Source organism: Cryptomeria japonica, chromosome 9 (assembly GCF_030272615.1).
Source record: "Cryptomeria japonica chromosome 9, Sugi_1.0, whole genome shotgun sequence".
NCBI lineage: Eukaryota > Viridiplantae > Streptophyta > Pinopsida > Cupressales > Cupressaceae > Cryptomeria > Cryptomeria japonica.
In genome coordinates, this window is record NC_081413.1 from 102,281,289 (window position 1) to 102,307,568 (window position 26,280).

The 26,280-nt window shown below is 37.2% G+C and overlaps 1 protein-coding gene across 2 annotated transcripts in view; it reads right to left on the reverse strand.

Annotated features, from left to right (window-relative positions):
* Nucleotides 1–13,055: 13,055 nt before the first annotated feature.
* The window catches only part of LOC131062805 (uncharacterized), a 112,581-nt gene continuing 99,356 nt past the window's right edge, over nucleotides 13,056–26,280 (reverse strand). For both annotated transcript variants that reach the window (XM_057996548.2, XM_057996547.2), the window contains one exon: nucleotides 13,056–13,552. In XM_057996548.2, coding sequence (XP_057852531.1) covers nucleotides 13,407–13,552 — 146 coding nt within the window. In that variant the 3' untranslated portion in view covers nucleotides 13,056–13,406. The remainder of the gene's footprint in view (nucleotides 13,553–26,280) is intronic.

Below are 26,280 nucleotides of genomic sequence, written 5' to 3' on the forward strand. Positions count from 1 at the left end.
GAACCCCTGATGCTTCCCTAAATGTCTGTGGATCGGAAGCGGTAGCAATGAATGCATGTGGTAGATCCTGATGTTGTGATCGAGTTCTCCGTGTATCTGAAGGATCCCCAACAAGAGAACCCGCGGACTCAAGTGTCTGTCGAGCCCAACGAGGTCTAGGTGGAGGTGGAGAATGAGGCTCTTCAACTGCAAGTGGACCCTGCGGAGGTGTAACCCTGCGAGTCGGAGTTGTAGGAGTCTCATCATCTGAATCACTAACATCACTATCCACAATGGAGGAAGGTGGAGGAGGTAGAGAGGCTAAGCTAGGAGAGCTTTCCTCAAAGTGAACACTCCTCTCAATGAACACCTCATGTGTCTTAGGATCCATCAATCTATATGCCTTAACACCCTCAGGATATCCAACAAATATGCAAGGCCGACTCTGAGGTTCCAATGCCTTGCATTTCTGCGGAGGTATGCGAGCCCATGCTGGACACCCAAAGACTCTGAAATGTCTCACAATCGGTTTCCTACCAGCCCAAGCCTCAAAAGGAGTAATACCTTGCAAAGCTTTGTGAGGAACCCGATTCTAGATGTGTGTGGCACAACTGATAGCCTCTGCCCAAAAGGTGGGATCAAGAGAACGTGCATGTAGCATACAGCTAGCCATTTCTTTGAGAGTTCTATTCTTGCATTCTGCAACCCCGTTCTGCTATGGAGTGTATGCGACAGAATGTTGAAGATCAATCCCCTCAAGTGTACAAAAATCCTCAAGTCTTTTCTTCACATATTCCCTTCCATTATCTATGCGAAGAATCTTGACCACTTTCCCTGATTGCTTCTCCACACGAGTCTTGAAGTCCTGAAATCTGTCAAATACTTCACTCTTATGAATGAGAAAGTAGACCCAAGTGAAGCGGGAGTAGTCATCAATGAAGGTGAGGACATAGCGGGCCTTACTAAATGAAGGTGTTGGAAATGGACCTGCTGCATCGCTGTGAACAAGTTGAAGAACTTCCAAAGCTCTCCAAGCTTTCCCCTTATCAAACTTCTCCTCGAGATGCTTGCCCATGGAACAACCTGAACATACACCCTCTGAAAAACTGATTCGAGGTAGACCTGTGACCATGTCTTTAGTGCTGAGCTGCTGAAGATAGCGGTAGTTGAGGTGACCAAACCGCTCATGCCATAGCTTACTTTCTGAATTTGAATGAGTAAGCAAGGCCCTAGAAGGTGAACTTGGCACAAAATGGGAGAATGAATAAAGCCTTGAGTTGTCATTGATTTGTCCCACTACTACCAAGGCATCATCATCAAGTTCCTTTACCACAACTGAATCCGGTGTAAACTCAACCTTTTTCCCATTCCCATAGTGAGTGATTTGGTAGATAGAGAGAAGGTTAGTAGACAAGTTAGGAACATAGAGAACATTCTCAAATGTTCCATCATCCATGTCAACTGAACCTTTCCCTTCAACCTCTACTTGTGTATCATCACCTATGTAAATGTGAGGTACCTTAGATGGCTCCAATGAAAAAAACTGCTCCTTTGTAGAACCCATGTGATATGAGGCACCCGAGTCAAGTATCCATTGTTGTGAAGAACCTATTGTAGCCACAAATGCTTGCCCTTTTCCCTTAGAATGTGAGGAAGAGGAAGGAGATGAATCCTTTTTTGTGTAGGCAGATGGCAAGTTGATGTTGTTTTTCTTAAGAAGATTAGTTAACTCATCAACTTGCTTTGTGTGGCATCGATGCTCATCATGACCATACTTCTTGCAATATGCACAAGTTGGTTTATCCTTCTTAGGTGGTGTCCCCTTCTTGGAAGAGGATGAAAAATCGCCTTGTGATGGAGAGGATGATTGTCCTTTTTCTCGGTGTGGCTTAGACTTGGATTGCTTCTTCTTCTTGTTGGAATCTTTGCCTTAACTTCCTTGATTCCCTTGATTAGCCACCAAAGCCTTGGACTTTGAAGACTTGAGAAGTCCCATGTTCAACAACTTAGATTTTTCCAATATCAACATTTCTGTGAAAGCATCAAATGAAGGCATAACATAGGAACTCCTCATTGTCAAACAATGAGTTTGGAAGCTAGACACAAATGCTGCATATTCTGGTGCAAGCTTGTCCAACAAGTTGAATATCAACTGAGCATCCTTTTTGTCAATTCCACAATCCTTAAGCTTTGCTCTTAGCTCATTTGCTTTGGTGACATAATCTTGGATTGTATCAAAACTCTTGGGATCCAAGTTGGTGAGCTCATTGTCAATTTTGTAACCTCTGATTTCATCAATTTGACCATACAATTTCTAAAACATATCCCAAGCCTCTTTGATTGTTGTACACTTCTCAATGTGAAAAATGAGGTCATCTGATACATACTTGCGCAAAGTTCCAAGAGCCATGCAATTCTTTGTGAGTCATTCTAACTGAGCATTTGGATCAGCCTTAGGATCAGGTGGTGCTACTATTGTTCTATCTATGTAATGCATGAGACCCTTTTCCATTAATTTACTCCATACTTTTATTTTCCATGATGCATAATTATGTGGAGTTAAAGGTGGAAATTTATGAGGACTCATTGCAATAGAAATGAAAGAGCACAAAGAGAGGCACAGTCACACAAGGCACCCCCCCAAATTCACTCAATCAAAGAACCCCCCCAAAAGTGATGATTTGGCACTTTATACTTAGTGCGTATACAATGGGCCACTTGCAAAAAATGGCAAAGTGGACTTCTGATTACAATTTTACAACTGTCTTAATAAGGCCAAAAGAGACTCAAACTGATAATGCAAGAGATCTAAACTAAGATCCAAGCACTTTACAAGTACCTAATAGGCCAAATAAGACCAATATATGAAAGTACAATTTCCACTCAAAATCTCTGAAATCTGATCATAGATTATGAAAGTAGACGAAAAAACATGCACTTTCAAAAAAAATGGCACCTGAAAAGGAGATCGTATGAGCTCAAACGAGGCCTCTGAAGTTGTAGAATTGAGGATTGGACAGGTACAGCTGAGGGAATCCGAAAATTCCGAAAAACCAAAATAGATCGACTTTATAGTCGAAATTTATGAAAACGGCCTCCCGAATTCAACGGTGATGTCCAAATCGCTGTACGACGCCCCCAAAAAATGAAGATCCCCAAATCCGAAAATTGAAGCCTCCAAATTGTCTCCAAAAAACTAATCAATGAAGCCCTATAGGCTCTGATACCATGTAGGATTTTGCCAAGATCAAGGGCACAATGAAAAGCATAAAAGAGAGACAATAGAATGACAAGAACAAACTGTATTCTCATCAATATGCAAATGATCAACTGGATTAACCAATACAATGAATATAGGCCTGCTTATATAGGCAAGGCCATATGGATGTACGAGCACACAATTATGACATGTGGCTCAATGAGAAACAAGGGTAGGTAAGAAATACTAGGGGTAGGTAGGAGAAATAATATAATATTCCACAAGAGGTGGATGACCCACCGAATGTGGAGTGTAACAGCAAAATAAGACCACAAAGGGTGGAATTTCTCCTACAAGCTCTATCTCTATGTGCACACTTCCCTAAGTGTCTCAAATCCAAACTACGAAGAGATGCATTATCCTAAGTTAACTTAAGTAAAGTGTAATAATATCCAAAATCAATATTTATTTACACCAACACATATCATGCATAAGAGAACTACCCCACAACTTGATGAAGATCATTTCATGAGTACTATAGAAGAGTTTTGTTCAAGTCTTCTTGACGATCCTCTCAAATCTGAAGTTGGTGAACAACATGTTGAGGTAAGCAATGCAGTCATGTTTTCATCTGAATCACATGAAGAAGATCATTCTGTTCAGCATGAGGTTGTTACGGTTGAAAAACCAGTTGTTCAAGTTGTAGCTAGTAAGAAGGTTTCAGTCTTTGTACGATCAAGAGGATGTCCAATCAAACATCTTGCTTGGTTGGAGGCTAATGGAAAGCCAGAGGTCCCACTTGTACATGAGCTACAGGATATACTTGAGAAAGAAGCCAAAAAAGTATATTCAACTAAGCAAGAGCAGTCTGGTTTCAAAACTCCACCTAGGGGCAGCAGCACATATGATTCACCCCAAGAGGAAGGTGGATTTGTTCATCTCCTCCAAGGAGTGTTGCATCAAGTCCTGGTACACTTGTTTGTACTCAATCTATACAAAGTTGCTTATGATCATGCAAGGCATTGCAAGCTGCTGAAAAAAGGCAGCTATTTTGGAAAGCCCGTGAATGGTTTCATTTAGGAAGGTTTCAATTGTCAGTTAGTTTAGGTTAAGTTAGTTTTCTTTTCGATAAGTGTAGTTGCACAAGTCTGTGTCTTTCTTTTTAGTAAGTTGTTTTGCGTCTTAGTCATTTTTGTCACCTGACTCTATAGCCCAATGGATACAGGCACTCGGAGTTCTGGATTCTACAAGCTTCAAGTGGTGTAGCTTGTTCCCCAGTCAGAGTCAGCTGTTGTCCTCGATTTTAGCATGGCTAAAATCGAGAGGCAACCCTATGAAACTAGTCCATTTCGTACCTTATGGTCTCTGAGAGAGCTTAATCGATTTGGTCGGTTAATTCGTTTCGTTCTTTGCTTTTCATTTTGATTGTTTTCCTTGTTTCTTAAGATTGAAGTTTTTCCCTAAAGTCCGAACTGCAGGATTCTCTTGGCCAAATACATTTCGGACTTTAAACACCGATGAGTATTTGCAGGCTTCTTTGCCTGTAGTTCGGACTTTAAAGTCCGAACTGTAGGAGGTCTTTGCCTGCAGCTCGGACTTTAAAGTCTGAACTGCATGATGTCTTTGCCTGCAGTTCAGACTTTAAAGTCTGAACTGCAATTTGTTTTAGCCTGCAGTTCGGGTTTTAAAGTCCGAACTGCAGTTTGTTTTAGCCTGCAATTCGGACTTTAAAACCTGAACTACATGTGGTTTGACCTCACTTGCATGTCGGACTTAAAAGTTCGATGTGCAATGTTTTGGTTTTTTCCCTGCAGATCGGACTTTAAAGTCCAATCTGCAGGCAGTTCTTTTCCTGCAGAGAGAACTTTAAAGTCCGACCTACAGGGACTTTTCCCTTGCACATTGGACTTTAAAGTCCAATGTGCAGTTTAGCAAGAAGGAAGTTGCATGTCGGACTTTAAAGTCCGACTTGCAAAGAGTCTTTTCCTGCATGATTATTTTTGTTTCAATTCGCCAAGGTCCATGTGTAGGTCGGGGAATTTTTCTCGACCTGCAAGTTAAGGTTTGCCCTTCTCGCATATCGGACTTTAAAGTCCGATATGCAATCTTTGATTAAAGTCTGATGTGCGAATTTTGAGTTTCCTTCCCAAGTTGCAGATCGGACTTTAAAGCCCGACATGCAGTTTCTTGTCAAGTTTTTCTCTTGCAGATCGGACTTTAAAGTCCGACCTGCATATGATGTTGTTTGAACATGCAGTTCAAACTTTAAAGTCCGACCTGCAAGTTTTTCCCATTTTGTCTCCTAAGTCATTACTAACTCATTTTTCTTGTTCTGATTGATGAAATTTGGTCGTTCGATGGTGATCATTTTCAAAACACTAATGATCCATGTTGAAATGTCCGAGCCCTCTCCCAGCAAATCGACAAAGAAAAGAAGATGCGCTGATGAGATTGTTGATATGGCGCTAGACAAAGCTAAAATGCAAATTGCTTTAGCTTGGTTTGAAGAATTTCAGAAATCCAATGAGGAGGAGAAAGATGAATAAAGTGTCCTCTTTTTGACACTTTCTTTTCATGTAGTTGCATTGTTAGATGCTGCAAGTTTTCTCGCAGCTGCATATTTTCTTTCTGCTGAAGTTGTAGTCAAGTGGGACTGTGTAGTTGAATTAGTCAATTGTGCCCACATTTTTCTCAACTTCTTTTCCTATATAAGGAGGACCCTCATTTGTAAATAAGGATCTTTTTGGCAATGCAACAAAATTCTGTCAGTTTGTATGTGCACTCTAAGACTTTGAGTTTAGATGTAAACCAGATTGTTTTCAATAAAAGAGGCAAGTTGTGTTGAGACTTTGTGCCAATTCAAGTTGTTATGTGATGGCATTTTCTAGAGTTGATTGTGAGTTTTGTTCTATTGTGAAAGAGGGATTTAATTTCAATCTTGTAGACTTTGAGTTGCTAATTGTATTTAGAGTTATATGTTTGGTTTTTCAGATTTGGTCTTGTAGACTTTGAGCTGCTTATCATATCTGAAACTAGTGTGGAAAGCTAAAGTGGGAAGATAGCTTGTAGACTTTATGTTGCTTCTATTTTTAAGACTTGTGCATGTGAGTTGAAGTGCATCATGTAGTTAGACTTTGAGCTGCTACATATTGTGCTTAGTTAGCAGAAAATCATCTAAAAAGGTTGATAGGAGAATAGATAGTTGAAGACTTTGAGCTTTCTTTCTGTTTTCTCGTCCCGGGGAAGTGACGGAGGTCTTTGTGCCTTCATGGAAACTTTGCTTCCCTTTATGTTCCAAAAATCCTACAAAGAAGTCTCGTTTCTATATTTGTTGTTATTTATTCCCAATTGCTATTACTTTTCTGAGAAGAGAAAAGAGTATAGTTTTTCTTGAAAGAGGAAGAAAGATTGTTGTCCCACCCATATTAGATTAGTTTAGTTTTTAAATAGGGGGAGCCTTCCCTTAATTAGTAGAGTTTTACTCACACACTGTGGTTGAAGCCACAATTTTGTATATTTCCCTAAGTGTACAAAATTTTCAACCAACACAATGTTAGTGTGAGGCTTGTATGTTTGCCACATAACTCAGCTAGATCTTATTTGATAATAAATTTGACAAGTCATTAAATTGACCAACGACTATTTTGAGAGACATCATCACATCAACAAAATGAAAACCATCATGAAATTATAATATTAATTTGGAAGTTCTAGGATAAATATGTAGTGCCACATAATGAGATAATTGTTGGAACTATAGTGTTATAAAATAATGAGTAGAATGGAAAATATGCCTCTATGGTATGAATACACTTCTATAGTAAGAGTGTGATGATTGGAAGCTTATTTAGAAACCTGCAAAATAAAAGAAACATAAAAGAAAATACGTTGAGGGGATGCAAGATTGCTCTTGCAACTTGGATGCTCCTACATTAAACACATTGGATAACTAAAATGTAAAAGTGAATCCCTCGCTTTGGGATGGCTAAAGGAAAACCAAAAAGGTTCCCCTTAGTCATAAATATCCATGTTGAGTCTTCAATCAACCTTCCTTCCACAGTTGACCAAATATTCTCCATATTTCTTATTTATTATTTGTTTCCCAGCTTTGTTGTCCAATATATCTCCAATTTATTCCATCCTTTATTGTTGTATCTACTTTCTCCATCCCATCTATCTCATGCCTTCTTCTAACTATGCCTCATGGTAACCATACAAGTATGCAATGCTAAGTATTAGTGATATACCTAAACCTTCTAGCAATTTAACTTCATATGCATTTCCTATTTATTAAACTTCTTAATGATCTTGCAAGGATCAAACTCCATCATCTTCAATTTATTGTGTCTCATAGAAATTTTTCCTTCCTCAAATATACCACCATTTCATCTCCTCTAGCTTATGCCTTCTTATGTCATCCTTCTCCTTAATACTCAAATTAATCTTTTTGTAACCATTTCCTAACATCTTCATTGAATACCATCAATGGGGTTGTACTCTAATGGCAAGACCATAAGGTTCTCAAGTTGGAGATCCATGTTTGAATTCCCAAGGTGACATCTAGTGTTGGAATTCCAAGTGGTGACTCTTAGATTTCCATTGTGGCTAGTTGATATGGGTCAAGTGGCTTCTACATTGATATGAGTAAAGTGGCTTCTAAGTTATATTAAGTGGTTGGTTCATTGATTATGTTGATTGGGGAGGTCCCCCTTGTGACCTCCCCTAGGCTCAAGCCAAATTAAAAATTTCAATCTTCACAACTTTGGTTGCAATTTACAAAGAAAAAAAATCCTCATGTAATATACCTTCATGTGATCTACATTTTTTTAGCCTATACATCCCTCTTCTTTTCATTCCTAATATCTCTAACCTTGGCACATTTTGTTGACTACTGCCATGTACTATCATTTTTTTTACTACTACTATGTACTAATATCTCTAAGCGTTGGCACTTTTTTTTTTAACGAAGACTATGTACTATCTCCAAAAATTACTAAATTATTGTAAGCAAACTCAACATGTGCAAGTGTCATATCCCTATTCCTATTATTTTCTACTTAAAATCTTAACAACTTATCTAGACTTCTACTCACCACTTTTGGTTGTTAATCTATTTGTTGGTAATATGTTAAATTGAACTTCAATTTTATCTTCTTGTTCCACAATCTTCTCCAAAATTAACCAACATTTTTTGTATCTTTGTCAAATACCATCCTTCTTAGTAATCCATGCAATCTTGTCATTATAAAAAATATTGAATCATGAGCATTCTACATTCTTGACAATCCTAATACAAATTCCTACTAATCCTCCCAAGGTCTCTCTAGAATCATTCTATGAAATGTTCCATCTTAAAAATCTATTATCTATCAAAAATATTGAATCGTCGACATACTACATTCTTGGCAATCCTAATACAAAATTCATACTAATATTCTCCCAAGGTCTCTCTATAATTTGTAACAATTATTACAATCCAACATTTTCTTCTAACAATGCTAACATTGGTTGCTATAAAACCACGTCCAATAGATCAATGCTTTTGCATGCTTCTATTATCCTTTTAAATCTATTAGTGCATGGAAGGTGTTGTGACGTTTTCACGCATCGCTCCATTGCATATGGGACCCCACTTTTTTTTTCTTTCTAGGATAGTTTTTAGAGTCGTTTAGCTATTAGCTTTGTATTTGGAAGAAGTGCAAAATTAAAACATCAAAATTTGGCTAAGGCATAAAAAATGATCTAGACTTCGAGTGTGCTTTCGCACCCTCCTTCAATTATTTTCGCACCCTCCTTCCATTGCTTCCGGCACCCCTTTCCACTTTTCATCGGCACCCCCTTCCATTGATACCAGCACCCCCTTCCATTGCCACCGACACCCCCCCTTGTCATTGACTGCGATGAAGTAGGAAGGAAAATAAGAAATTTGATCAAGTCAAGATCGATTATAGAATGAAAGATGGCAATGTTTTACGATGCGAGATAAAGAGTCACAATGTATGCAAAGCATTCAATGACGCTGAACTTGCACGATGAAGTCTTATGCTATGATCAATGCAAGTGTGATGAAAGACAAAAATAATGATTGACGGGGATTAAAGAAAAGTGGTCGCACAACTGCAAATATTTAAAATCGATTCCTTATGATATTATAAAGTGTGAGGTGAGTTATTCAATTCTAGGAAGCTAGCTTTATTATAATCTAAGCTTTACGAATTCTAAGCTGGCGATTAAGTTATTGGAGTGCAAAACTTGATATTATCTCACCTAAGATCGATCAAGCAATATTTAATGAATTGGGCGAGTTGCATTCGACAAATACAAGGGATGGCATTCAATGATGGCTAGAGTTGCTTAAAAAAAAAATTGAAGCCTTGCATAAAGGCATCATTGGATCTAAGCCTTCGACTTTATGAATTGATTGCAAACCTGAAATGCAAAGTTCCGACTTGGATATCAACAATAAATTTGCATTCAATAGGGGATCGTTGAACAACAAGATGCATTTAAAACAATGGAAGTCGATTGATTTGATTAATGCAATTGATGTAATTGGGTAATTACATTAAATGACTTGAATACATAGTTCGAAGCCCTTCTAATAAGCATCAAAGGCAATTATCTAATGCACATTGCAGGCATTCACAAGTGCGCTCTAATACATTTAATGAGGCAGCGATCAAGCACCCTTTACATAGCAACAAGGAGATGCGATTTTTTTTTTGAAAAGGGGTGCCCATATTTACAATCATTAAATGAGAGTGACTAAGAGGTTCATCATTTTGATGGATTCCATTAAATGAAAATCGCCAAATATTTGTGATGAAGTTTCGATCCCTTTAGGCGATTATAAACTTGAATTGATCATTTCATCTAATCAATTCAAAAATCTTATTGCATTTGATAAGAGTTAATCAAAGTTAGAAGGACAAATTGAGCAAAGTCATCATCACATCAAAAGCTTTGAAATGTTGAGTATCAAGAGATATGCCTCATTCATCTACATTTGTGATGAGTTACAAAAATCAAGCAAGCTGAGGTGGCGCCTAGTCATCACTTATCCAATCACATTACTTCATGAGATGACGTCTAGATTCAATGTATCTAGCTCGTCCATCAATGTGGGCACAAAGTTCGATGTACCTACCGTCATCATCTATTGGCTGAATTTTTTAAAGACGTGTCCAATCAAATGTAATTGTATCATTGGTCAAGTATTAAATGCATTGTAATGGGTTCAAGAAACCCTAATTAGGGTTTATATCTTTTGATCTTGGCCATTGATCCCAAAATGATCTGAGCAATCGAATTGTAATGAGAGCACTATATAAGGCTCCACTTCTTCATTTGTAAACAATATTGTTAATAGCAAATAGACAGAAAATTGTAGTAGTTCAAGAACAGTTAGCAGTTAGAGTAGAATAGGAAGAGAAGGCAAAAATTGTTGTCAAAGTTGTAAATAAACTTCTTTTTCATTGAAGTTATGGTGGAATGTGTTGTTTCTTCTACAATTGCATGGTTTCTTGTTGGATCTTCATGTTAGATATTGATAATTAGATGAATGGAAGAACTTATGTATGATCAATGGTGAAATTCGTATATCCATACTACTAACACCTTGCCGATGGTAAAGTGCCTTGTGTAATCAACTAGAATCATTCAGCTAAAATTTAACTTCAATTGTCGCTTCTTCATTGATATGCATCAACTTGATGGTGTCTATGTTTGTAGTGATGATTTTAAAATCATAAAGCTATCTTTAGGAGATTGCATTAGCCTTGCAGAGATGTTCATTTTATGTCGAAGCAAGAATTAGTTGAATTCCACCCAAGATTGTCCTTTGCTCTTACATTCCTAGAGTTAGAATAGATCTCTCTCAACCCCTATCCTTTTTTCTTTTTTTTTTTAAATCAAGTGAAATCCCACATTCTAGTATCATTCAAACATTCAAGCATTCAACATAAGTCCACCTTGTGATCCCAGCAATATCACATCATATACAACTGAGTCTATCCAAGAGCACGTCAAGACTTGACATTCGAGAACCAGTCATCCCACTTGATCACGTAGCTTAGCATTTGGGAGTCTTTTTCCAATAGATGATAGAATAATAAGTATTTTATTCTATGTTGCATAGTGCGTAAAAACACCATCAACAGAAGGACAACTCCAAAATGAGAGCCATGTAAGTGGCTTGGATATACGAGTATAGGAGTGATGAATTCAAATTTTTAATAGCAAAGGAAGCATAAGAAGTACGTTGAGAGAAGCGTACTTGCAATGTTAAATTGCTGATTGCTCATCCCATTTGCGCTCTTTGCAATCTGCCCAAAGATACAAGGCAAGCAATGATTAGCTAGCACTACTAAGGACTTTTTTCATTACCTTGTGGTTTCTAGAGTAAAATAATGTATGTCATTTGAATGTTCTTATTGCTATCAATTGTCTTGTTCTTGTTTAATTCCAACAAGTAACTCACATATTTACATGGTGCTATCTATAATTCACATTTTAATTTGCTATCGTTTAAAGTTCAATTGCATTCTTAATAGTTTAATTTTCAAATCTATATTTTATATTTGAACTGTTGAGACTGGCGAAGGGACCAATTACTTTGAGGCTATGTTACCCGGAAACGCGTTTCCGACTTCAAGGCACCTGTTTCGGAAACCGTCCCGGTAACTCGGGGATGGCTAGCCGTTTCCAGCGCATACAGCAATAAAATTTAAAATTTAAAATTTTTGAGCAGATATAAGATTCTTGTTGTTGTTGTTCACATTCTAAGTACCTATGCATAAATCTGAGTATTTCTTCATCCATTTGCTGCACTGAGTATGTTGTTATCTGCTCAATATTAAGGTCAGAATTCTCTGCAATTATTTCCATGTATGCTGGAAGAGATTTTAATACTGTAACTATCATATATGGATGCCATGAATTATTGTTATCAATCAATGAACAACTACCACTATTAAAGTTTGAGTTTCATTTGTAACATGTGCACTCTGATCTTATATCTGAATGTTCATAGCTTAGTCTTAATCATTCAATCTGAGTGAGAACAATTAACTTATTTTGCTAATGAATGAAAATCTTTTTTAGAACATTGAAATCAAACATCATCTGCAAATAATTAGAATTAGAATCAAGACTCTAATTTATAAATGTTATTATGTTGCTACTTGTTATTATTAAATTTCATTATTCATATATATATATATATAGCCGTCCCCTACCGTCCCCTGTTCCAAGCGAAAAAAAAAATGTCCCGGAAACCCGTTTCCCCGTCCCCCCATCCTGGAAACTTGGGGTAACATAACTTTGAGGAGATGAACGAACCTTATTCAACAAACATGAAAACTATGGATTATTCATCTAAAGATTTGGATAAAAAGCATAAAGTCACTAGCCTTGGGGTTTCTTATGCCCACTATGAAAACAACAAAAAACTTCTGACCACATTACAAGACTAAGGTAAATCAGGTTCTTTCGTTCAACAACATGATGCACAAATCTGCTACCACTCTCATTCTTCTACAGTCTTCTGTTACTGAGAAAAGGAAAAGATTGGATGTTGTTTCTGCTAATTGTTCTAATAAGAAAAGATAAAAGAAGAACATTAGTTTTTTTTTTCAAGTTTAATTTCCTTTTTGAGGATCGAGAGAATGTCTCTACCCCTCAAGGATTGTCCTAACTCTGTGTTGTTTGTTTGCCTGTTTGAGTGTTATGTCAGCACTGTAATTGTTTTTGTTTCTTATTTCTTAATTTTTTCCTTTTTTGTTACTTTGTCTGCTGTTGCCTCTGAGCTTGCTTTTTAACAGGGTTGGACCCTAGTTTCCCACATTATTTGATAAAAAAATTATTATAGTCAAGTATTCAAGAAATCACAGACCATTGCTCTTCTCACACCACAATTAGGTACATCAGCCTACCTTTTCTTATCTCATTGGCAAAAAGTACTTTTCAACAGGCATGACCGTTTTTAAGGGAAAGCCTCTTTGGCTATTTTGTGGACTTAAACATGACCAAAAAATGAACATAGTCCAATTACTAGTAAAATGAGACTCTGATAGCTAGTATTGTATTATCAATACTCATGAGTCATGATCGGGAATGGTGATAAAATCTTAACATTTAAATTTTGATCAAACAGAGAAAAATTGTCAGTTGTATTGTATGAGTTGAAATGATGGATGATAATAGTACAGGACACTGAACTGGTACATCCTCAAGAAGCATGTTTGTCATATGCAGCTATATTTTGTGGCTCACATTCAGGTAGAAAAAGGCGAACAAGCAAAGCTGAGCTACAGCTCCCTGAAACTGCTCCACACAAACCCCATCTAAGCGCCCTGGGGATTGTTATACGTGGACCTGCATAAATATAATCACCAGAATAACCTTAGCCCTTACAAACAGATGCAATGTGAAATAAATAAATTAAAAAAAAGTGTCTTGACAATCTTGCTCATCCAGTTAGTGGTCAATCCCACAAGTACATGTTCTTTAGGTGATAGTGTTGCTAACTAAACATTCCTGTTCAGATGCTTTCTGAATGTCTTTGGCAAATACAACTAATAATATATTTGGAATGAGCTTTCAAAACAGTTACTGAGAAGAATCAATAAAAAAATGTTTGATGAACAAAACATCCATCAACATGTTGAGGTTGTAGAGAGGTTACCTTAGTGTTTTATAATTACAAGTAGACAAACAAAATGTCAAAAATCCATGCTTGCCAACCTACCATCGAAATTGTAGTTCAAGAAACAAGTAACATGATGAACTGCAAAATAAGATCAAAAAGATACAACAAAATAGATTGTTTCAAAAGAAATAACAAAACATACTTATGTCAACGAATCTATGCTAAGATAGAAATTAGAGTATCAACAAAGTAATAGGCTTTTGATACACAACAAACAAATTTCAAGGAAGCATATTTCTAATACATGCAAAATTGGAGTCCATTGTCATCTAATAAGGCATTTGCATTTGTTTAATTATAATAACATCTGTTTCAATTTCCAGCGTCCACAGTTCTTTGACTTAGTTTTCTACCCAATAATTTTTCTGGTTCTTTATTCAAGCCATGTTTTGTCATGGCATTGAGCTTTTCAGTTTTGTAACACAATTTTGACCTTTTAGTGCTACCCTGTTTGCATCTATTTTATCTTGATCTTGTATCGTCCTTTGTTTTCTTGATCTCCTCCATCAAATAATGTTGGGTGTAGTTAAAGCTTTTATGTGCTATACTCTATAAATGTTAGAGGCATTAAGCACCTTTTGGATACTATTGAATATAGTATAGATGCATAAAGATTGGTGAAGCATTGCTTATCCTCGCAATCTACTATCGTTGTGGTTCCTTGGCACCTTGGCTCTAACTCTAATGGTCATGGCTCTATCTCTTCTTGGTGTCAAGGACCCTCTCACATCCCACTTCAATGGCACAGATCTCAGGTGCGCAAGCTCACATCACTATTGTTATTCCAACTACCAGTAGTTCTTTGGCATTGAATGTTGGGATTGCTCCTTGGTAGAATTGAATGCCTCCTATGATTGTCCAGCCTGGATGTTTTAGCCCTGTAATTTCCCCAACTAACTTTCTCAGACTCTGTATTGGTACTCCTATAATGATAGATTATAGACAATAACATTGTTGGCTCCTCCAATGCATTACTGAATACCAGCACCTGAGGTTTTGGGACCCCCATATGGATGGTATTTTATTTCTATTGTTTTGTGGGCTTCTCCCCCTTCTTTTCTATTTATAATTGAACCAGTTTGCAGGTCACATTTTTTAGTAAAACCTCCCATGTTCTGGCTTCTATTACCTTTATTCCCTAGTCTTTTTGCTATCGTATGTTCCAGCCCATTTGATCTATTTTTAGTCATTTGTGGACATTAATATATTTTCTTTCTTTCTTATTAAGTTTATATTTTATACATACATATTGAGATGACAATTCTTGTATATGCATGTTAATTGTAGGCACATTCATGCCCATCCATGTATGAAAGAACTATACTTGAAACCTAGAAATTAAAAGAAAAACATTTACTGTCTTCCTGCCATATGCACAGGTCATTAATTTTTTTTGAGTGGCCTAGGATTGACCTACTCTCTCTTAACATCAATTGACCACACAAAAATTCTCTATCATTGAAGTACAATACTCCTTGTTATATTTGCTTGAAAGGAATTCTGCATGTGTCTTTTGTGAATTTATTTTTCACAAATGTCTTCCAAATTCTTTTAACATCACATTTTGGATTTTATGAGCATACTTGCTTTCCATAGACCTATAAGCATGATGGCTTGTTTGTGAGCTCACACTGTAATCTAATCAGCAAGAGAGATGCAAAAACATAGATATATTTCTCCTGCAAAGCTCAAAGAAGATGATTCCCACATTATTTGCTTTGTAAATGAGTTATCTATGATTGAAAGAACCAAAATATTTCTTTCCATTTATCCTTCCATTGTTGAGTTTGAAATCTACTTTTTGTTGAAGAGATCTACACACAACCCTGCTGGGTGTTATTGATATAGCTGCAGGAGATTTCATTTATTTCCTACGATGGTTGAATATTCTTCTTGCTGATATCGTGCCTTTCAAATTTAGCTCATTGTATTCATTCTGCGATTTTGACTTCTACGAGTTCAAGTTGGTATTGTATCAGGTTCCTTATTCCTCGTCACCATCCTGCGTGTGAGCTGACAGCGTTATCCGGTTTCTCTTGTCGGTGGTGTAACTGACAATATTTCTTAGCGCATAGCCTTTGGTATTCTTCCGGTGGGAGTTATGTCTAGTTATGCTCTTTTCTTTCATGCATTACTTAAGAGCCGTGGATGCGTAAAGTTCAGGCTTTCTTCTCTATTTATCTCAGCTATTATTCGAGATTGGAGTTCGGATGTTTTGTTTGTCTATATCTAGTTCTTCCTCTACAGTCAATTGAATTTATATTCTTCAGCGTCTTTCTGTGTCAACGTGGAAGAAAGCTATCTTTGCAGCTTCCGTGATTTGGTTGAGTTTTCTTCTATCTTCGTGTGTATGTTTGTAGTGCTCTTTCTACATATTGTATAAGGAGTTTATATTGGAGGAATGGTGGTAGTCACTTTCAGAAGGTTATTTTATTATTCTGTTGATTGTTAAAGCTGTAACAATCATTGCTTGTGAAGTGTATTAGAACTGTATCAGATTTGTATTGATTAATAAAGCCTATTTTTGTGTGGTTGGGTTTTTCACCCTCAAGTGGAGGGTTTTCCTAGGATAAAATTTTGTGTATCTTGTTCTTGTAAGATTTTCTAAGTTTCAGATTGTTGCGTCTTACCTTTCTTATTCTAACATTAACATGGTATCAGAGCCAGGTCTGAGGCCGTCTCCCTCACAGGAGGTCTTAGGATTCTAGGAGGGTTGCTTGTTTATTGTTTGGTGTTATTCAAACTATGTTTTTCTGCAGACTACACCTTTCTCTAAACTGCGACTTCATTTCTTCCTATTTCGGATTTCTTGAGCAGCCCTGCAAAACTCGGCGGGATCTCTGCAATGCGACTGATTTGGGTATCACATTGTGTGAGGTCCACTTTATTGTTTTGGAAGGACAAGATCACAGCTTCTCTGTGTTGTTGCTCTTATCTGGCATCTGCATCCTATCAGCTTGTACTTGTTGTGATCATTTATCACATTGTTGTCGTTGCTATAATCTGCAATCTTTGTTTTGTTCAAAGGAGAGAACACTCAGTATGTGGTGTATTTGAGCAAACCTTAATGCATACCAAAAGGTTCCTGATATAAGAACAGTGTTGGAGGAGTCTTATGAGAAGATAAGACTCAGCTCCAGGACTAATTCAATGGGAACCGGCAATAAAGAGATAAGTTTCTTTTATGTTTAAATGTTGTTCATGAATTTTCATAACATTCGAACAGTGAATCATTATTTCTATTTGTGCTTGTTATTATAGGTGGAGGCTACACATGTTCTAGGTTTTGTGAACTTCTAATTGAATGCTATATCTGAGCATCATCTGAGCTATCATTATGTTTCATACTGTTGGAAGTGTTGGTCACTCTACTGATGGGAGATTTGGAATTGGGGTATGCTCCAACATACTTCTTGACTGCTACAACACTGAAGATATTAAAATTGAGACAAGAGGACTCTCCCAGTGAGAGGGAGCCTGACATTTCAGCTTCAGAGGTAGCCTGACTTTTCAGCTTTAGAGGGAGTCTGACATTTCAGCTTCAGAGGGAGTCTGACATTTCAGCATTAGAAGGAGCCACATCATCATGAAGATTTTGTTAATGCATTCTTCTTTGTGAGAGAAGTTTGAGGTGCAAGCCCTTGTAATGCATTTTTCTCTATGACGGAGAACTTTGAGGTGAAAGCCCTTGTAATGCATTTTTCTCTATCACGGAGAAATTTGAGGTGAAAGCTCTTGTTGCTCTTTCCACTCATGGGAGTAGCCATAGTGGATGTCATGTCGAGAGATTCCATGACAACATCACGTTGAGTGACTCTGTGATGAGAGCTTGTGTTTATTTCACACATGGGAGTGGCCATGGTGAAAATCATGTTGAGTGAATCCATGATGCTACTACGTTGAGAGAATCCGTGATAAAGTTTTTTTTTTAACACATATGGGTGTGGTCATTGTGCTTGTCATGTTGAGAGACTATGACTTGAAAATATGTAAATGATATCTCCTTTGCTAAGAGGGAGTGTTAATGATATAGCTGCAGGAGATTTCATTTATTTCCTACAATGGTTCAATATTCTTCTTGTTGATATCATGCATTTCAAATTTAGCTCATCGTATTCATTCTGCGATTTTGACTTCTACGAGTTCGAGTTGGTATTGTATCAACTTCCTTATTCCTCGTCACCATCTTGCGTGTGAGCTGGCAACATTCTCCGGTTTCTCTTGTCGGTGGTGTAACTGACAATATTTCTTAGCGCATAGCCTTTGGTATTCTTCCGATGGGAGTTATGTCTAGTCGTGCTCTTTTCTTTCATGTGTTACTTAAGAGTCGTGGATACGTAAAGTTCAAGCTTTCCTCTCTATTTATCTCAGCTATTATTCGAGATTGGAGTTCGGATGTTTTGTTTGTCTATATGTGGTTCTTCCTCTACAGTCCATTGAATTTATATTCTTCAGCGTCTTTCTGTGTCAGCGTGGAAGAAAGCTATCTTTGCAGCTTCCGTGATTTGGTTGAGTTTTCTTCTATCTTCGTATGCATGTTTGTAGTGCTCTTTCTACATATTGTATAAGGAGTTTATAGCGGAGGAATGGTGGTAGTCACTTTCAGAAGGTTATTTTATTATTCTGTTGATTGTTAAAGTTGTAACAATCATTGCTTGTGAAAGGTATCAGAACTGTATCAGATTTGTGTTGATTAATAAAGCCTATTTTTGTGTGGCTGGGTTTTTCACCCTCAGGTGGAGGGTTTTCCCAGGATAAAATTATGTGTATCTTGTTCTCGTAAGATTTTCTAAGTTTCAGATTGTTGTGACTTACCTTTCTTGTTCTAACATTAACACTGGGAAGGCCATGGTCTCCTCCCTAAACTGGCCTGCTAAGATCCATCCTACTTTCAAAGAAACCACAAAACCTAAAAAATCAAAAATCAGTAAATCGCTCAAAGCATTCACACAATACCACTAGTGTTCCCCAGATATGTGTCCCTAGGGATATTGAGATGTCCTCCGATTCAAGGACGTGGAGGTAGGACGAAATATCCTCAAAAATAAAACAAAAATGAGGGTTGTTCCTGGGCGCTTGCCATCCCATATGTCCCTAAACCATTATGATGACATTATGCTGTCCTCCCAACCTATATCATTTTTTTTTAATTTAAAAAAAGATCCAAATAAAAAGTACTAAACTTAATCCTTGAAACTTCGAGAAACTTTGAAAACATACAAGATTGCAGTAACCTATATTGAAAATGTTAAGGAGTTGCTTCCAGAAGCTTTGTAATATCAACCAAATACCAAATAAACAATGTTTTGCCAAAAAATTTAATCTCTTTGGGAATCATCACATAAACCATGCAGAATAAAGACTTTATTCATACCTGTTGTGATGTTTTCACACATCGTCCCATTGCAAATGGGGACCCCCACTTTTTCGCTTTTTAGGGTAGATGTTTTGCTTAGGCTGTCTTAGTTTAGCAATAATTTCCTAGTGTTTGCCTTCGCTCATGAGAGGGTGTCATGTCAAAATGCAAAAGGGTGTTAAAATTGTAAGGAAATGATCCTAAGTGTCAAGTTGTCTTAGCTTGTCAATTTATTTTTCTAAGTGTTGAGTTTCAATTTGCCCTAAAATTTGAGCAAAAAAAGTTTAAAATGTTGCAAATTGATGTAAATTTTGTGTGAAAATGTTAAAAGTCCCTATAGGAGTTTGTTTTTTTTACTCCTAAGAGGTGAAATAAGTTAAAAATGCACAAAGTCCCGATGGATTCCTACTTTCCACCCTTCAAATTTTGAGAAAATGTTAAAAGTCCCGATGAAAATAGAATTTCCACTACATAAAATGGTAAAATTGATAAGTTTGGACTTTTGGAATGTGAAAATCAACTTATTCCCGATGGATAACATTTTTCCACCAAGCAACTAAGGCATAAAGTGAAAAGTCCCAATGGGAGGCATTTTTCCACTCAATTTTAATGATGAAAATGGACAGAGTTCCAATGAGGTGCGTTTTTCCACTCTAGGACTGAGTTTGCAAGTGATTTTGTGGAAAGTCTCGATGACTCGGGAAATTCACTCAGGACAAAAGAGGTGTCCTGATGGGGGTCGATTCTCCACTTGAGACAAAATTGCAATGATTTGATTAAGTTTATGATTCCTGATAGACATCGATTTTCCACCAAAGGGGTATTTGACCAAGTTTTGTGAAGATTTTTCAGTCCCGATGCAAAGCAAATTTCCACTTGGAGAAAATGTGCAAAGGGAAAGCAAATTAATCATGAAAATAATGTCCAGATGACCATCGATTTTCCACTAAGTGGCTGAAAATCAACATTTACTTGAGAATTTTGTGGACAAATCAGTCCAAACGAGGATCGATTTTCCACCATTCCATTTGGTGGACAAGCAAAGATGAATATAAAGTTAAATTTAATTGTCCCAAAGAGGTGCAATTTTCCACTTGGTTGTTTAATGTGTTTCATTTTATCCCACATTCATTGTGTGGTGAAGGTTAAAGGTGAAAAGTTGAATACGGAACCCAGGCCAGTTACTATTATTATATCATTAAGTGGTTGATTGAGCTCCAAGTTAGCTGGAAGAAGGAAGGTTGAAGATCACTATAGCTGGGAAAGTGCGATTTTGTGCCTAAGGCATTGAGTGCACCATCATTGGGGGTGTTTACAGCAGCATATAGGGCGCCATTTTTGGCTGAAGACGACATTATCAGACTTGAGACACCATTACCAGCTGCTTATTCAGACTGAAATGTTATTCCCAGCGATTGTTTATGCCCAAAACGAGCCATTTCCAGTCAATCCAGAGCAGATCGCTTCAAACATATGGATTGCGCCATGGATAGGATCACTTCCATGTAATTTTAAACCCTAGGTATGTTAATCAGATTTATATAATTGATTATGCCCTAGGTTGTAATCAGATTTGCAGTATTTTAATAAGCCAACATAAATCGGAAATAAAATAGTAGACAAACAAGCATACCCTGGGAAAACCTCCAAGGAGGAAATACCCAGCATGAAAGACCCACAGGTCAAATTATATATTCTCCTCTAAATCATAAGTACAATACTTAGCTTGAATCTGATCTTCACATATCAGATCTGTCCCTTTGCATGCTTCAAAACTTGCATCAAAATCCACTATGTCCTCTTGGACAATTTCGCACCAATCTGGATAGGTTCGCACTCTTCCTTGAAGTTAAGTTCGCACCCTTCTTGAAGAATTCGCACAGCAGAGCTAATTCGCATTTGTATGAGATTCGAACTTGATGATTATAGACTTGCAAATGTCTCTTATTTATACACATTGAAATCTTTGATTGCAAGTCGGCCTCCTTTGGTTTTTGGCGCTAATTTAATTAGGTGGCGTGTGTTTAGGATTGGGCTGGGCATATATTAGAGTCACGTTACCCTAGGATAGGGCCCGGACCTAAAGGGGAATCGGATGTTGCCTTAAGGCAATCCGAACCCATACATAACCCTAGTTACAAACAACATTCCAGCCATTGAAACATGATCTTCAGAGGTATTTTCAGACATTTACACTCAGAAATCAGAACTAAGACAGCACATTTAATTGCAATTTCCTCCATTTTCTGAGTTTGGGAGGGTGTATTCAGACTTAGATATCAAAATCAGACCCATTCTAAGTCTCAGATTCAGGTTTTTAAGAGCAAAATGTCCATCATTTGATCAAAGATCTCCATTATTTTCAGAATTTATGTTATGCAATGTTGAATTTCTGATTTTAATGAGCTTACAACTGTGAAAATTATTCAAAATCAGAACCTAAGTTAAATCTGGAAAATTAATTGTTCAAATTACCTATCACAGGTTGGGACAAAAGTTGGGAGCAAAAGGCCCCTATGAGGTTTGATTTTCCACTCAGGAATAACAATCAACTTACCCACCGGGAATGAGGACAAAGTAAGGAACATTGAAGTGTCCTAATGGGGTTCGGATTTCCACTCCATCAAATGGTGATCAAATCAACACAAAATTTTCAAGGACAAAGTCCCGATGAGGGTAGGATCTCCACTTGGGTGCAGAATTACAAAGGAAGAGCATAAGTCATGAGGAATGAGTAGTCCCTATGGCGATCAAATCTTCACTCCAAGGGTAAGGCATCAAAATGAAGTGAAATTTGCTAAGAGCAAGGAGTCCCTATGACCTTCGAATTTCCATCTTGAGAAAATGATCATGAAAACAGTGATAAATTTCAAGGACTAAATTGGTCCCTACAAGGATCGATTTCCCACCAAGGTTGAAACATGGTTTATCCCATAGGTGTTTGATTCAATATTTGTTTGTTTTGCAGGTCTGCTGCTATTAGGACCCGGAAGGCAACTAAGAGGGGGGGGGGGGGGAGTGAATCAGTTGACTATGAATTTCAGCACAAATACAACTTAATCAAACTTGATACTTAATACCGGTAAACCAAACTTAATGCCGGTTGACGGATTAACAGTTAATATCAATACCAGTGAAACTTAATGCATGAAACAAAAAGAGAAACAACATCCACAACACATAACACAGAGATTTTAACATGGAAACCCTATAAGGGGAAAAACCACAGTGGGAAACCTTACCCACAATCAGATGATACTATTGCAGATAGTATGTGTATACAAATGGGGTTTGCACATGCAGAAAGGCCAACCCCCTAGAGCACACTGCTCAAATGGGAGTCGCAATGACTACAATAGGATAGTTAAATCCTAGAATAATGTACTGCTCAAAATAGCATCTCCAATGCTGGATTCAGTACCGGTTAAGCTTTGATAATCACCTTCAAACCTTCCTTGAACCTTCTCTATGGTCTGCTCATATGATCTTCAATATTCGCACATACCATGTTACAATACCATAACCTTACATACCATATCCCATATCCTCTATCTCATCAATTGAAATCTTACATATATACAAAACCTAAGACCAAATGTGTAGGTCGGCTCACTAAGAATATTACAATAAAATCAATTACAAACAAGTTAAGATGAGATGCATCATGTCGGCTCAATACATTTACAACGATATCCAATCAATAAATCATCTCCATAACGTGTCATGCTGATCTGGAATAGATAATGCATACCGGTCCATAACCTAGACCAATTTGTCGGTAACAGCAAATATGTCAACCCGATTAGACCATTATCCAAAATACCAAAACCAAGTATCCAAACCATGTCTTCGACATAACCAAGTGATCTCCAGATGATAACAAGTCATCCTCAGTGCTGGTGAACAATATACCAGTGACTGTGCATAAGTCACTGAACTTGCCGGTGAACACAATGTGTCGGTTCGATATAACCAAAGATCTCCAGAAGGATAAGTGTTGACATCGATGACAAAACTAATGCAACACATCCATAATACCAACAGCTGCAAGGAAGGGAAGCATGATGATCAAGGCTTGAAGTGAAAGGGGATGCAGCTTGCAGGGATACCAAGGGCTCAACATTTCAAAGCAACAAATGATGAAGGATCAGCTCCAAGATGATGAGCAAATGAAATGCAAGAATGAAGAAACTCAAACAATGCTATGAGGAGGAATCAAGGTTCAAATCCAAAGGAGTCTACAAGCATATTGCAAGGGAAACATCACAAATGCGAATGAGAAAGATCAACATTTCAAGGATTGGAAGAGGATTTCAAGACAAGGATCTCCAAAAGAAAGGATGAGAACTAGCTCGAACATTAAGAAAAATTCACCATGATGGTGAACAAATGAGGGAAAGACAAATCCAAGACATGAGCATTTGGGATTTTACATCAAGAAATCAGGAACTACATCAAGGGATCTCAAAGTCAACGAACGTTAAGGAGGAAATAGTTCAGGGTATTCCCTAACATAAGGATGAAATACAAAATATCACAAGGAATTCCAAACATCATGAAGAATGTTCAAGGCAAATTGATTAAGTCTACAATGCAGGCTGAAGTGGCTTTCCAATCATCATTCATCTAATCAAAGGGTTTGTTCCAAGTCAGCATTCATTCAAGGAAGAAACAAGTGATGTGATGCTACATCAAATATTATTTATCTTACCTACCCTCATCTCTCATTGGTCAATGTAATGGTGGTTGTAACAAACCCTAATTAGGGTTTCATCTTGTAATCTTGGCCATCGATCTTGAATCAATCGGATCCATTCATTGTAATGAACTATCTATATAAGGCTCGGTGCTCTCATTTGAAAAGGCTAATGTTAGAAGGGTAGGAGAATAGTTGCTAAGGCAATTAGGAATTAGAAGTTAGATTAGAGTAGAGTAGGAGAAGAAGAAATTGTTGCTAAGACTTGTAAATGAATATACTCTTTTCATTGAAGATATGGTGAAATGTGTTGTTTCAACAAGTTACATGGTTTCTACTTCTCATTGCTTTAATGTCGATTAGATGAATGGAAGATCTTGTGGATGATTAATGGTCAAATTCGCATATCCATACTACTAGCAGTTTGTTGATTGTAAACTTGCCTTGCGTAGTCAACTGGAATCCTTATTCAAGCTTAACTTCAATTGCCATTCACACATTGATATGCATTGCCTTGATGGTGTTTATGTTGTTGGTGATAATTTGAACATCATATATTTAGCTTAGAAAATTGCACTAGCTTTGTGGAGTTGTTCATTGATGTCAAAGCAAAGTCCAGTAGAGTCTCACCAAGTCATTCACTACAACCTACAATACTAGGATTAGATTAGACTCTCTAAACTAAACCCTTTCCTTTTGTTCTTTCTTTGTTAGATGAGTAAATTCCCAAGTTCCAGCAACATTCACGCATTCAACGTAAGTCCCCTTGTGATTCCAGCATTATCACATCAAACCATTGAGCTTATCCATGCGTCAAGACCTGAAATTTCAAAACCTTGGAGTCTTCCAATTGATCACATAGTTTAGCATTTGGAAAGATTTTAATCAAGAGAGGATAAGATACCTTGGCATTTTATTTTGTGTTTGAGGTGCATAAAAAACACATCAACAATACCAAAGTGGTATTTAGATTTTGTGCTAATAGTGTTGATTGTTAAAACTGAGTTGTATCATAATGACTTATCAATAAACTTTAAAGTTCATCTTTTCTAATTAATATTCTAGGTAATACTAATATTATAGGGGTGCTACATGGTATAAATGAGATCAGCGCAACTTTTGTGAACTTAGAATGTGGTATCAAATAGAAACAACTTGCCGCAAGTTCTAGCCTTTTGTACCTACTTTCTTTATAGATTACAATATCGCCCTACTATTTGAATGAACAGAAAAAAATACTCTCAAGGATGGTATAAATTTCAGCTACTTTTAAGCTTACCTTTAAATATTTTATATTTAATGATTTATTTGTATATTAAAAGTTTTAAAATCAATTTCTTTTATTATTTTGATAGTTGTCTCCCTACTATGCCTAATTTTTTTTGCTATCCTGATGCAGCCATAACCGATAAACCCTCAAAAGAGAACTAACCGGCTTATGCAGCAAGAGTAACACAACGAAAGCAACAAGAAAACATAGCAAGATTACGGAAATAGATCATATAATTGTCTTAGAACCTCCAGCAATCGACCGGTTATCATCATATAGTCATCATAGAACATCCGATAGTCAACCGGTTACATGCAAGCTACAAGCCAGATAACATCCATCCGGAACTCTCAGAGTCAACCGGATCACTAATCACGAATCTAAATCTTTATTCTGATTTCTACTTTTTGTCCCCTACAAATGATTACATAATACCCTATATATACCCTCCGGAACATATCCGGGTTGGCCACAAAGGATTACATTTACCAATGCAGGAAAATGAAACGTGTGACTAGGTCGGCCCTAAGAATGAAATAAATTCCTCCGGAAAATAACAACCAAGCAGTGTGGATCAGCAGGAAGGTCGGCCACACACCAAAGAACATCAGACAAGACCCCAAATAAATCCACACGCCAAGAAACCGCTCCGGAAATGAAGGAAAACCTACCGGTAAGCTCAAGAATTGTCCCGGAACCCAGAAACAGTCAAACCGGGAGCGATAACTAGCCGGAAAAGAATCCAAATGGACTGAAAATATGGAATTAAGCATATGAACCAGCCTGGAAACCGAAAATAGGATCTGCAATGAAAAGCAAGCAACTACAGGCACCTACCGGCAAGAACACAAAAAACTGCACACTGAACAGAACAAGAACTAAACTGAAAGGAAATATATTTGGTTGATGCAAGATTGCTCATAGACCGGGGATACTCCTGCATCAGACACCCCAGGTAGAAAGAGATGTTCCATGAGAGGCAACTCATGAACATCGAAAAGGATTCAAGATAAAGACCCCATGTTCATTTCTAATCCAAACATCTTCCTTATCTACAAACATCTTCTTTAGC